This window comes from Galleria mellonella, unplaced genomic scaffold, assembly GCF_026898425.1.
Source record: "Galleria mellonella isolate WM207_F2 unplaced genomic scaffold, CSIRO_AGI_GalMel_v1 utg1408, whole genome shotgun sequence".
Taxonomy (NCBI): domain Eukaryota; kingdom Metazoa; phylum Arthropoda; class Insecta; order Lepidoptera; family Pyralidae; genus Galleria; species Galleria mellonella.
The window spans coordinates 60,631-72,922 of record NW_026441996.1 but is presented as its reverse complement, the minus strand read 5'-3'; the positions used below and the strand labels follow the sequence as shown (position 1 = coordinate 72,922).

General features: G+C 34.4%; 1 protein-coding gene across 1 annotated transcript in view; it reads left to right on the top strand.

Moving 5' to 3' along the window:
• The first annotated feature begins 3,693 nt into the window (after positions 1-3,693).
• The window catches only part of LOC113519065 (cadherin-23-like), a 51,315-nt gene continuing 42,716 nt past the window's right edge, over positions 3,694-12,292 (top strand). Inside the window, 6 exon segments of the mRNA XM_052903617.1 lie at positions 3,694-3,858; positions 8,012-8,106; positions 8,907-8,975; positions 9,863-10,024; positions 10,532-10,643; positions 10,844-10,991. Coding sequence (XP_052759577.1) covers positions 8,022-8,106; positions 8,907-8,975; positions 9,863-10,024; positions 10,532-10,643; positions 10,844-10,991 — 576 coding nt within the window. The 5' untranslated portion in view covers positions 3,694-3,858; positions 8,012-8,021.

Here is a 12,292-nt window from a genome sequence, read left to right as displayed (position 1 = left end):
TTGATAATATCTGTGCGCCGTCGCGGTCCCTCGCTCGAACTGCAAAACCTTGAGACACCTCACGCGGCGTTGACAGGAGTACCGCGTATTAATAATCAAAACGGACTATGTCAATACCCCCTAATAAAATTATAAATAAAATGACTACCTACCGTATCTTTGGTGCTTGTTAGGAAGATTAGGTGCTCTTATAATATATTATAATAATTAATTATCTATTGTATGCTACATCTATGTTCACAACAGATAAACGTTTATTTATTATTAGTATATATTGAAATATAATGTAGAAATAATGAAGTAGGAATAGATATTATAAAATGTGGGTTGACTATTATGTAATGGGTATTGAAAGTGGCCGATTTATCAATTTGTGTAATACTAGCTGTTACCCGTGACTTTGTACACGTGTCGTTTTAAACTTATATTACTAAATAAACTTTTTTTAATCTACGTTTAATTTGGGATTTTTGTTTTTTAACATATCAATCCCATACAATCTAAACAAGTTATCTACTATTATAATTATGACTAAACAATACTACTTACTAATTCACTTAAGCACAAAGCAATTTTGGTAGTAGGAGCATGCATTATGCTCTGAACAATTCCCAAATCAAATTTATTAATATTAAATGTTTTTAAAAATGTTTCCCCTTTCCCTTCGGTTGCTATCACATTCCATCAATAGGTGCTGTACATCTTCAACTTTACCAAATTTTAGCTTTCTAGACTTTTTTTAAAATAGGATATTTAAGAATCACAATGCTAATGGTTTACATCGGATATTTCCTATTTATTTCGAATGGAAAGAATTATAATTAAAACATCTCAAAAGTCTAACTGTGGCTGCTAATCCGCCTGCCAGTATGATAATTACTGGCAAAACCCCCCATGGGGAGGCTTATTTTTTTGATGAGTGAAAATGGTATGATAACCCCGCCTGCGCTAACGGGATACGCTGGCGGAGCACCAGTGAAGGTGATAGATGAGAATGAAAACAGGCCAGTTAGCCCATCATGATGAATTCATCAGGAATTAACCACGATAGTTTCCAGGGGGAACCGCGAGGAGGTCGACCTGGTCGGGTATATTGCTAGCAATGGGATTCTCAGTCTCCATTACTAACAATCCCTTTCCCCCCAAACAATTATGGGAGGCTTATGTTCAGCAGTGGACAAATGAAGGCTAATATGATGATCATGATTCTCATATATAATAGTTTTACACACATAGGGGGGGGGTCATGGTTGAAACAGTATACTCTGCTATGTCCATGGTACTGCTCATGTCTATAGGCGACGGTTACCACTTTCCATCAGGTGGGCCGTCAGCTTGTTTGCCATTCTATTTGTATAAAAAAAAAATTTAAAAAAAAAACAATTTCATCTCAAACAGTACGTGTACAAATTTCATGATAACCGGTCGAGCCGTTAATGCGTCAAAAGATAACAAATAAACAAACTCACTTTGCTTCTAACTTTCAATCGATTTATAACAAAGCGGTTAACAATTTAAGAGTATTTATATTGCAAGATTTTCCCTAAGCGTGATTAGATTTTATAATTGATTTTTAATTTATTTCATATCATACATATAATTTGTATGAGCATTAAATTAGTGTGCGTTATTTTTTTATTAAATAAAGAAATACACGAAACTGTATGTACATCTCAGTAATTATCTAATATGTGTTAATACTTGGTATCTTAGTACCTATTTTACTAGAGGAAGACTGTACAAAAGTCGTTTGCTTGAGCACCTCTGTTCCATTCGTGTTTCTACCGTGAAGCAGTTGTATTTGCATGGCTGTATTTCGGTTTAAAGGGTGGAATAAGGCAGTGAATTTACAGGGTACAGAGGAATAACACCTGAGTCCTCAGGAATGGTAACGCATGGAGTGTATCATGAGCGAAACAGTATACTCTGTTATGTCCATGGCACTGCTTATGTCTATAGGTGACGGTTACCACTTTCCATCAGGTGGGCCGTCAGCTTGTATGCCATTCTAAGTTGTATAAAAAAAATACAACCTAACTAAAGCTTTGAGGTCGATTGAAAAGACTGATGACTGGTCGTCCCAAATTCTAAAATGATTTTACTACACTAGGTGCAAAAGAAAAATTTTAGTTAAGGTAGAGAATTCTGTGTAAATTAATATTATTAGTCCAATAAAATTTGTAAAATAGGACCTAAAAAGTGGAAACCGATGTTGGATAACATAAGTTAATTAGTACTCTGATTTTAAATATCAATTAAAAGTTGAATAAAAGAAGAATTTCTTAAGATTAAGTTTAGTGCAAATTATAATTTATGATTTTTATTTATTCCCAAGGATAAAGGCATTGTTTGTAGTAGGTAGTAGGATTTTTTATCTGTTGATCATTATCTATTTAAATATGTATATATATTAATACGTATCTTTTGTTATCGTCTTAAGCATTAATATCCGTGATTATAGGAGACCGACATTTTATCAATTCGTTTAGGTATATTATATACATATCTATATTGGTAAGTATATTTTTATATATATTATATTAGCATGTACTCGTATTAGATATTTATTATATTTATCTTTCTTCATTCTTATTCTATGAAAGAAAGAAAGAATAAAAGTTTTGCTCAATGTGTAGAGTGAAAAAAAAAAAAAAACTAAAAACCTATATGTTTTTTTATTAAATATATTTTAAAAAGTTCCGATTTCCCGCCACAATACCAGCCAATATTATTATTATCATAGATTAAGGATAGTACCTGAGACCCAAAAATTTTATAAATATAATAAAGTTAAGTAATTATATGTCCATTAAATTGCTGTTATCGAGTTTTCTATTTATAGTTTTATATAGTTATATTTTCACAAAGGTGACAAAAAAGCATACAGCCTGTCAATAGCAAACATTCACTGTAGCCTATGGACGCCTGTAACACCTGAATAAAACCTTAATACACCCTTTTTGGAGTACCGCATACTGTTATATATAGATGCTAGATATACAAATTTACTATATGAATTACTATTGACTTTTTAAATGCGCGCCTTAGATTACTTTTTCACTTGAGATCGTTTTTAATTTTTTTTAAAGGCGTACATTTAAAAAAAAATTGTGGCTATATTTATCATTTTATAATAGTTGTATGAAATATATACCTATAAACAGAATTACATAACACACAAAGACAAGGATTGATATTTTAAAACGAATCAAAAATAGTAATAATAATAAAAAAAAAATTACTTGATGACATATACGTACTAAAATAAATATGAAGTTTAAAAATTATTATAAAACATTATTTACAACTGATAACCATCGGGGGCAAAGGGATTATTAGTAACGGGGTCTAATTTCCTCATTACTAGCAATACACCCCATCAGGTCGACCTCCACGCGGTTCCCCTGGAAACTATTGTGGTTAATTCTAGTGGAATTCGTCACGATAGGCTAACTGTCCTGCTTTCATCGTCACCTATCATCCCTCACTGGTGTCCCGCCAGCGTGTACCGATAGCGCAGACAGGGTTACCATTTCATTATCGCTCCTTAAAAAAACTGATAACCATCTATGATAATATTGTCTATGTTATCAACAATAATAATATAAAAATAATAATCAACTATACATATATATACTTTATGTCATCTAATCATCGTCATCTTATCTGTATCGATGTTGAAGTCATAAAAAAAAATAATTATTCAGTGTATTATACCATTACTTTAAACCGGTTGTCGCTATTAACGCAGTACTGTGCGAATATAAATGAAAAAGAAGCCTGAAAAATTGTGAAATAGTGGTTTTGTGTTGTTTATTAATTTGTGTACGTGAATAACTTTATAATCACAATTAAAAGGTAACTTATTTATTTATTTATTTACACTTTATTGCACCAAGTACTTACTAAATTTACTTACTAAAATTTACTCAAGTTTATCACTTTATGCATGGAATTTTTTTAAGTTCCACGCTAACAAAATATTTAATTTTTATATTAATTTTGATATAAATGTATATGTACATTTATAATAATAATAGATAAATGATTTTATCCATTAGAATTTTCTATTTGAAATAATTTAACATAAAATTTCGAATTAGTTATATTAACGTATTAGTTATATTAATGTATTGAAAAATCGAGTTCCGAGAGTAATCGAGTAATTCCGAAATAACATGAGTACGTAAATAAATTATATATGTAAAGGTGATATATCTTTTTTTTATACAACTTAGAATGGCAAACAAGCTGACGGCCCACCTGATGGAAATTAGTATCAGTCACCTATAGACATGAGCAGTACCATGGACATAACAGAGTATACTGTTTCGCCCATGATACCCCCCATGCGTTGCCATTCCTGAGGACTCAGGTGTTACTCCTCTGTACCCTGTAAATTTACGCCATATTCCACCCTTCAAGCCGAAACACAGCCATACAAACACGACTGCTTCACGGTAGAAACACTATTGGAACAGAGGTACCCAAGCAATCTACTTTTGTATAAAGTCTCCCTCTGGTAAAATCTTTTAAAATCGTTTTAAATTTTCAAGTGACAATAACTCAATGTAAGTAATATTTATGGATAATGGAATTATAATATTAGGGAATCAGGAAAATTATCCGTTACTCATCGCTTTGAGCTCCCATCTGTACGTATTCATCCTTCCATGTCCATATTCCTTTAAAATCTCTAGGATTCAATCTTGCTTGTATAACAAAAATCGAAATAACGAAATGTATTTTGCAGAATTGTTGGATGCACACAACCACCTTATATCATGACGTTACTCCTCATTGACAGAGAATTCATGCTCGCATTCCAGAACCAAAATGATCACGCACAGTTTCAGACGAGTTTCCTCGCGTGAACACTCAAGTCGTGAAATAAAACTCGCGCCAATAATTTTCGTAGAAACTACTGCATACGTGTGGCCCTTCAAAAAGGGCGTCCATAGGCTATAATAACCGTTTATCATCATACCATCAGATGGGCTTACATATTGGCATAGTTCCTACATCTATCCATCCTTCCAAACTTTCACACTATATTGATAGGACATTTATACAAGGGAGGGAGGGATTGTTAGTAATGGGGACTACCAGTACCATTGCTAGCAATATACCCTGCCAGGTCGACCTCCCCGTGGTTCCCCCTGGAAACCATCGTGCTGAATACCAAGTGTATTCATCACGATGAGCTAACTGACCTGCATTTTCATTCTCACCTATCATCCATCACTGATGCTCCACCAGCGTATACCGTTAGCGCAGACGGAATTATCATTCCATTATCATCCACTAAAAAAAAAAGAGACATTTATACAAAAACAACACCTGTGTGGTGGTCAGCGCCTAAACAATGATGACGGCTTAATGATTCATATCACTTATAAGTATGACCATTAGCTCATTAGTCGTAAACAATATCTCTGTTCATACTACTATCTGCTACATTGTGCGTATCGAATATCAATAATATGTATACCTATCTACATTAATGTTACAATATTAAAAAGAGAAAAATATTTTTTTTTTTTTTTGTATTTGTTTGTAATGAATAAATTCAAAAACTACTCAACCGACTTTAACCCTTCTTTTCAGGGGGGAAAGGGATTGTTAGTAATGGAGACTGAGAATCATATTGCTAGCAATATACCCTAAAGAATCAAAATTTACTTATTAAACCTAATATAAAATATTACTTTATCTTTCTATCTGCCCGTGTAAAGCCAGAGCATATCACTGACACCTAATAATTTCATCCTTACTTATATTATAAATGTGAAAGTAAGTTTGTTCATTTGTTACCTTTAGTCAATCACTATGAAATTCGCTATATGGGATGGAGAAAAATATAGGCTACTTTTTATGCCGGTCAGTCAGGTCAGTCAAACGAAGTCGTGGGTAAAAGCTAGTATTTAACAAATGCATGGATTTAGTTTCCCAGCGTTGACGTGTTTAGGTACTTTTATATGGTACTTTGTTGTCGTTTGCTTGGGTATCTCTGTACCATTCGTGTTTGAACCGTAAAGCAGTTGTGATATGGCGTGAATTTACAGGGTACAGAGAAATAACACCTGAGTTCTCAGGAACGTATGGGGGGTATCATGGGCGAAACAGTACACTGTTATGTCCATGATACTTTTTTTTTTAATGGATGATAATGGAATGGTAACCCCGCCTGCGCTAACGGTATACGCTGGCGGGGCACCAGTGATAGATGATAGGTGAGGATGAAAAGGCAGGTCAGTTAGCCCATCGTGATGAATACACTTGGAATTCAGCACGATGGTTTCCAGGGGAGACCACGGCGAGGTCGACCTGTTAGGGTATATTATTAGCAATGGAACTGATAATCCGCATTACTAACAATCCCTTCTCCCCTTGTCCATGATACTGTTCATGTCATTTGGCTTGGCAGGTATGAGAATAGGTCGTAAAGTATATTTTATACCACTAGGTGATAAGGGTTTCCCCGAAAAAAAAAATAATATGCCAGAACCACATATAAAAGTAATATTTAATTATCATTACATTTTAGTAGTCCATCTGAGATTTCGCCTAAGAACTAGATTACACAATGTCTTTGCATTTCGTATTTCTTTGCATATCTATGTTTAATATTCGAAAAAATCTTGCCTCATTATTTTATACTTATCGAAGCGCCTGGAGTTTTGGCCTCTGTTTAGCTGAAATGCTGCGCAAAAAGTGACGTCAAGCAAATTATTGCCTTTCTTTCATTGCAAATTATATTTTTTATTTATTTTGGCAATTTAACACTCTCTTTACTGTCATTTGAATTTTAGAAAACTTATGTTTTTTACAGAATCTTTTGTTACTTAATTTTAAACTTTCGCGTTGTTTATACGATATTATAAGATGTTATTTTTACTAGTTACCTATTTTTTTTTTATGCAACTTAGAATGACAAACAAGCTGACGGCCCACGTGATGGAAAGTGGTAACCGTCGCCTATAGACATGAGCAGTACCATGGACATAGCAGACTATACTGTTTCACCCATGATATCCCCCATGCGTTGCCATTCCTGAGGACTCAGTTGTTATTCCTCTGTACCCAGTAAATTCACGCCAAACCTAGCAACCACCACGAAGTACGCTACACATACATAGCCTATCTACGGTTGTCAACACACCTGCCAAGTGTGGAAACTACTGGCAAAAGTCTCCTTATGGGGAAGGCTTATGTCCAGCAGTGGACAGTTAACGGCTGAAATAATAATTATACATATTTCAAATGCACTATCGGGAAACACAGCTTGCTATGGAGACAACTATGCTCGAAATCTCTTTACGTGATAGAGTCCGAAACGAGGATATCCGCAAAAGTACCAAAATAACCGACATAGACCGAAGGATAAGCAAGCTGAAGTGGCAATGGGCTGGTCACATAGCTCGAAGAACCGACAACTGGTGGGGAAGAAAGGTTCTTGAGTGGCGACCGCATACGGGTAAACGCAGTGTAGGACGACCCCCACTAGATGGAGTGACGACTTGAAATACGTTACAGGGAATCAGTGGATGCAGGTGGCTCAGGACTGTTCCATATGGCAGTCTATGGGGAGACTTATGCCCAGCAGTGGACGTATAATGCCTGAAATGATGATGATGAATGATAATCGGGAATTAAAGGGATGAAAAACTTTTTTTTGCAAATAGTACCTACATACCTGCTTCTTTATTGGCGACGTTTCAACGTGGATTACACCACGTCGTGGTCACGTCACGTGGTCGTGAAGCAGATATGTATGCATACAGCATATATAAGCAAGCATGTATGTGCAAAAATGTTTTTTTGTCGCGCTAAGTCCCGATAGTGTATTTAAAAAATACATTCCTTATTTATAATTCATTAATTAATTAATTTATAGTTACATTAGCCTTTATAGCTATTTATCTGTTAAATCTGTCTCGTATTAATACCTGTATTGTTCTCTAACTAATATTCACTTATTTTTTTTTAATATATGTTTGAATTGTTACAGATCATGCAAGATGGAGGTGCACATTCGGCTCGCAGCAATTACGCTGTTCCTGTTGTCAATAGGAAATGTTCAATCGGAAAATGATCAGTCTGACTGTAAGTATTTTTTTTTAATTTCGCAGTTAAAGATTTTGTCCCACACGAAATATACTTTAATCGTCACAAAAGTATAATAGTATGAAACGTAGTATTATGAGCGGCTCACTGTCACTCACCATCAGATGAGCCGTATGCACGTTTGCCCCTTGTGTTATAAAAAAATAAAAATAAACTCTATATTTATCAAAAAGAACCATCAAAATCGGTTTAAAATTGACGCAGATGTAATAGTAGAAACATAATTCCTCCCGCGAACGCTCAGGTTGTGGAATGACTTTTCTTCCAGGGTTTTTCCTAAAGACTACAGCATGGGGTTCTTCAAAAAGAATGTAATAATGTTTCTGAAGTTCTAAATATTATATAATCACCCAGGGAGATTATACAATATATATTGTTACCCAGGGTTTATATAATCGAAATCCAAACCAGAAATTTGATTATTTATGTTTATTTTATTATATAATCCATAGACAACATTGTCATTCTATGACATGCACAATGTATCCATAATTTATATTAAAAATTTAACAGCACCTCTAGTTGATGAATTTGGAAACTTAGATTTTCATACAAACATGTCGACGTAGACATGAATACAGCAAACATTTGTAAAACTCCTATTCGACAAAAAGGACGAAAGGGTATTTTCTAAAACGAATTAATACTCTATAACATAATCTAATTTCAACATTATCTTGGACAAATATCTAATTTAGTTTTATGTTTTGTATATATTTTCATGTATTGTTCATTTAAATAGTTATACAATATACATACACATACAATTTTCATTTCAGATCGCTGTTCCTTCATGACAGCAATACCAAGACCTGAAAGACCGTACCTACCTGATCAAGACTTTACTGGTTTGTTATATCATGAAAGAGTTAATATTTAAGTTTACATTTAAATTAAAATAGTAGGTACTTCGATACTATATTTACCCTCTTATTCATAAAAATTAAACTTACAAATCTATTTTAACTATTACACTGTTTTGTCACTATCTTCCAAATTAGGGATGTACCACAAAAGAAAAAGACAAAACAGTTCAGTAGCTAAAATCAAATGGCACTGTCGATACAATTCATATCTGTAGGTAGTTTATTTTATTGTTCACATCTATTACATTAATATAGAAAAAGTATTTAGTGCATTATTTTTTTTATGTACAAGTAGCAACTCTCGCCTATATATGAATAGCACCACAAACATCCCAAAATATATTGTTATGCCCACGATACTTCTCGAGCGTTGACGTTCTTGATAACTAAGGCACTATGCTTCGCTACTCTATAATTTCACTGCTATATTCCACGCTTCAAACGAAATACATTCATACAATCACAGTTGTTTGGCTGTACAAATACAAGTAGGTCAGAGCAATGGCGGACTAAACCCGTCAGAGGCCCAAGGTGCAAAATAGAATAATGCCCATAGTTTAAGAAGTTGATGTAATTTTACAAGCTTTTTACCCAGTCCACATTTGTATGTATATAGTGTTTATTTTAATTTCAATTAGGCTTAAAGTAAACATACATAGAATATGAATATGGATGAAAAAGATAGAAGAGTTTGGAGGCCTACAGTACCAGAAATCCGGGATGGGCCATCCCATCTGCATACCCGTCGATTCGCCACTGGGTCAGAGGGGCCCATGCAGACGACTTTTTTAGTCTCCCTTATACAAGTTGGCAGTTATTGATTATTTATTCAGGTATATCATGATCACTATTACTGTAATATATTATAGGCATACCATGGAGCGAACGACAAATACTACCTGCACAACCAGAACGCAAGGATGTATGCGTAGAACATTTCCCGACCCCTATTACACTATCGAGAACGCAAATCATATATATGGACGAGGAGATAGAAGGAGACGTCGTTATAGCTAGACTCAATTACTATGGTGAGTTGTAAAAAAAATACAAAGAAACATACGGCTGGCCTGAGGTCTACAATAAAATGTTTTCCGAAATTTTAGAGCCGAACGATTTACAAATTTAAGGTTAAATTTACATAATACATCGTTTAAAAACATATATAAAATGTCCTTTAGTCTTTTATGGTGTATTTTTGACGAAAAGCTCTATGATCTCTATTATGTTTCAGCTCTATATATATCTAAGCTCTATGATATCTATGAAATTGAGTCCAAAAATTCAGAATTTCTTTTCAAGATAGTCCCCTGTTAAACGGATTTTAGCAAAATCCGGATTTTGCATTACAGTACTCAGTGTACCCATAATCCAGTGACGTCACTGCAATATCTTATTCTTCTAACTGGAACATAAATCGATGTCTGTTGTCTTTTAGAACAAACAAAATTGAAAATTATTATTATACATATAGTCATATTGAATCTCCATGAATACCCTACGTAATATTATGGGAGTTATCCAACCATGTATTTTAGGAGATACCGCGCCGGTAATTCAAGTTCCTTTTGATCTCGGATCGTCCATTATGCTTGGAGCCAAAATCGAGAAAGATGGAAACGGGGATTGGGAACTAGTTATTACGCAGAGGTACGTATAAATATTCTTGTTTAAAAACATTACATTAATTAAAAGTAATAAAGCTCTCTAAACTCTTTTAAACTACGAAACAATTGTCTCCGACATATACATTGGAACCATTACGAGAATATATTTGTTTTATTTTTTTATAAAGTATTAAAAGAAAAATATAAACCTATAAGTGTTGATAACAAATTTATGACTTACAGACAAGACTATGAAAGTCCAGGTATGCAGAACTATATATTCCAAATCAATGCACCAGGAGAAACAGACAACGTTCGTATCTTACTGAGTATTGTGAACATCGATGACAATGATCCAATTATACGCTTGTTTGACACTTGCCAAGTAGAGGTAAGTAGAGTAATACAACCCGTTGATGTATCTGCTGCCTTATCTGTGATCATGTAGCTGTTTAAGATGTGGCAGTGAAATTATAGGGTTTGGAAGCATAACACCTAAGCTATAACATTTCCTCAAGAACAGCATACATATGAGGAGTATCATATACATCACAGGGATTTTTGGCGACATTTATGTATAGTCGTTTATTAGATTTAGTTTACTAGAGTTAGTAGTTTACTAGAGGGAATCTTTGTACAAAAGTTTACTTGGGCACCTCTGTTCCATTTGTGTTTCAACCGTGAGTGCAGTTATGTTTGCATGGCTGTGTTTCGGTTTGAAGGGTGGGATATGGCAGTGAATTTACTGTGTACAGAGGAATAACACCTGAGTCCTCAGGAATGGCAACGCATAGGGGTATCATAGGCGAAATAGTACACTCTGCTATGTCCACTATGGACTGTTCATGTTTATAAGCGACGGTTACCACTTTCCATCAGGTGGCACGTCAGCTTGTTTGCCATTCTAAGTTGCATAAAAAAATAGTCACGGATTCGATCACCGGGACGTACAACTATATTCATCATCATCATCATATCAGCCTTTAACTGTCCACTGTTGAACATAAACTTCCCCCTGGGGGGGGGGGGGGGTTCCAATAGTTACTACGCTTGGCAAACAGATTGGCAATCGCAGTTAAGCTTTAGAGACGTTTTAACCCTGCCTTTCATGATTTTTTTTATTGGTGAAATAAATCAAGGTGATATAGTTCATGTTCAAAATAAAAGAAAAAATAGTAAAAAAAAATAAATTTGACAACTATGTTTTTTTTTTTGCAATGGACATTAAAAAGGTATCCAGACACGATTGACTTAAAGTGAACTTGTTCTTTTATATAATTTTTGGGCATTCAATGTTATAATGTAAACTTCCACCATTATGCACAAAAGGGTTAAGAACGACGCTGCTACCCATCCCTCGCCCTCACTTAATCACCTCTTACGATACCCACGGGAAAGGAAGAGGTGATCTATTCTATGACGGGACCACAGGGCCACGACCACACTACCCATAGTCATCTTTTATTATCTCTTATTATTGCTTCCTGTCTACAGAAAATTCATCGCACACTCTAGAAACGAAATGGTTTCTGACAGTGCGGTGTCAGGGATTTTTTTCTGCAGTTACTTTTACTTTAATAAACTTCCTATCGAGGTTTTCTCTAGAGATTATAATATGACATTTTTAAAGAGTATAGATATATTTCTTTGTTTAACTGGGCAAGTAGTCAGGGTGGTTACATCGCAACTGTA